The sequence below is a fragment of the Diabrotica undecimpunctata genome, chromosome 9 (genome assembly GCF_040954645.1).
Source record: "Diabrotica undecimpunctata isolate CICGRU chromosome 9, icDiaUnde3, whole genome shotgun sequence".
NCBI classification, from domain to species: Eukaryota; Metazoa; Arthropoda; class Insecta; order Coleoptera; family Chrysomelidae; genus Diabrotica; species Diabrotica undecimpunctata.
Genome location: NC_092811.1, coordinates 83,320,621 through 83,322,670, shown reverse-complemented (window position 1 = coordinate 83,322,670; position 2,050 = coordinate 83,320,621). Strand labels below are relative to the sequence as shown.

Here is a 2,050-nt window from a genome sequence, read left to right as displayed (position 1 = left end):
CAACGAAGGGAATTTGTTCAATTACAAAGCAATAGTAATTACCTGTTATTATTCTTAGGAAATCTAAATAAACTTATTCCTTTTCCTGTCACAGATGAACATCCGCGAATCGCACAAATATATCCAGACATTTTAAATATAAATTAAACTTTTAACTATAAACTATAACTATAAACTTTGAACTATAAATAAATTATATAAATGGTCAAATGCACTTGTTGTGTCGAGTATTTACCATAGACGCCTTCGGACTATCGAAAACAACCAGAATTAAAAAATAAGCACGTGTTTTTGACAATTAAACAACTAGAATCGGGCATGCGTATACAAAAATGGTACACGCTTTTGGACCTGCGGCAGATTGACAGTTAACCTCCAGCCACACATGGGTTGACTGTGCTACCGAAGTGAGGGAACGTCGACGGAGAAAAGAAGAAGAGATCAGAGCAGCTGAGGTCTGTCAGAACACGATCACACGACGAGGTGACAACGAAAAAAACTCTAACAGTTTTCTTACTTGTTTTTAGTGTGTAGTTTATTGCTAATAAATCAATAAAACAGTTTAAAGTGTGCCCCGACTACTTTGCTTCCCGCAAACAGGCCACATTGGTGACCCCGAGAAAAAAAAACTATAAGTACACCGTTTTATACACAACTATGACAAACACCGACCAAACAATGCCAAACAATATGAATATTACACCGTGCGAAGGCGATGATCACTCATTAATTGCACGGGTAGGCATTAAAGCGCCAGAGTTTTGGCGGACTAAACCAGAACTATGGTTTCTCCGGCTAGAAGCGCAGTTTCGACAAGCCAAAATCACAACTGACAACTGTAAATTCGACCATACTATTGCTAGTTTAAACAGTGAAGTACTTATAGAAGTAGCAGACATAGTAAAGACTCCCACTGCTGGAAATGCCTATATACAACTAAAAACTCGACTTCTCGACAGGTATGGCACCAGCTCAGATGAAAAGATCCACAAGTTGATGGAACTCACTCTGGGTGACCTAAAACCCACTCAACTACTCCATCGAATGCAAGCTTTGGCCATGGATAGCATTAGTACGCAAGTTCTCAAAAATTTTTGGTTGGACCGCCTACCACCTTCAGTTCGAAGCGTTATATCTATTCTTGATGGACACCTAGAAGAACTTGCTAAGAAAGCCGATACGTACCTCCGGTGTTCCAGTTTTCCAGTCATGGTTGTTACCGAAAGCTCTATCTTAGACAAAACAGTGGCTGCATTGAGTGACCAAGTGAATGCTTTATCCAATAGATTAACTGTAGCTGAGGAAGGGCAACAGATTCAAATGACCAAGAGTACCAAGTCATCATCTGACGAACAGTGTTACTACCATCGAAGATTTGGTGCACAAGCAAAGAAATGTAGACCACCCTGCAATTTTACAAAAAACGATCAAAGGGCGCAGTAATGGCGGCAACCGCAGCCCCTCACATACTACGCCGCCTCTTTATTACCGATAGTGCTCTCCAACTTCAATTTCTTATTGATACAGGGGCAGACCTAAGTGTGCTTCCACGTAAAATCTGCACTGCGACTCAGCCCAGCACTGTATGCCTGTATTCTGCCACCGGATCGTGCATCCAAACATATGGTCAGAAACAGCTCACACTAAACCTTGGTCTAGGCCAACCTGTAACATGGACATTTGTAGTCGCAGATGTCACCACACCCATACTAGGAGCCGATTTTCTGACGTACCATGGCATTAGTGTAGACATGAGAAACAAACGACTAGTAAGTCCAAGTATGTCAAGCAGTATTACCTGTGTGTCTCGTCGTGTGAGGGCGCCAGAAGTAGGCTTATCCACTGCCCATCCCTATGATCGTCCAACTGTTGCTATACCAGAGGATACTGAAAGAGTCCAGCACTATATTGAGACTCGAAGTACACCAGTTTTCTCTAAACCACGAAGACTTCCACCAGACCGTCTTCAAGCTGCACGAGCAGAATTCAACGAGCTGATGCAGGCAGGCATTATCCGACCATCAAAGTCATCTTGGGCCAGTCCGCTTCA

At 42.4% G+C, this 2,050-nt stretch overlaps 1 protein-coding gene across 1 annotated transcript; it reads left to right on the top strand.

Annotated features, from left to right (window-relative positions):
• The first annotated feature begins 657 nt into the window (after positions 1–657).
• On the top strand, positions 658–1,443 carry LOC140451198 (uncharacterized). Its single transcript, XM_072544934.1, has one exon. It carries the CDS (start codon positions 658–660, stop codon positions 1,441–1,443), a length of 786 nt encoding a protein of 261 aa, XP_072401035.1.
• The last annotated feature ends 607 nt before the right edge of the window (positions 1,444–2,050 follow it).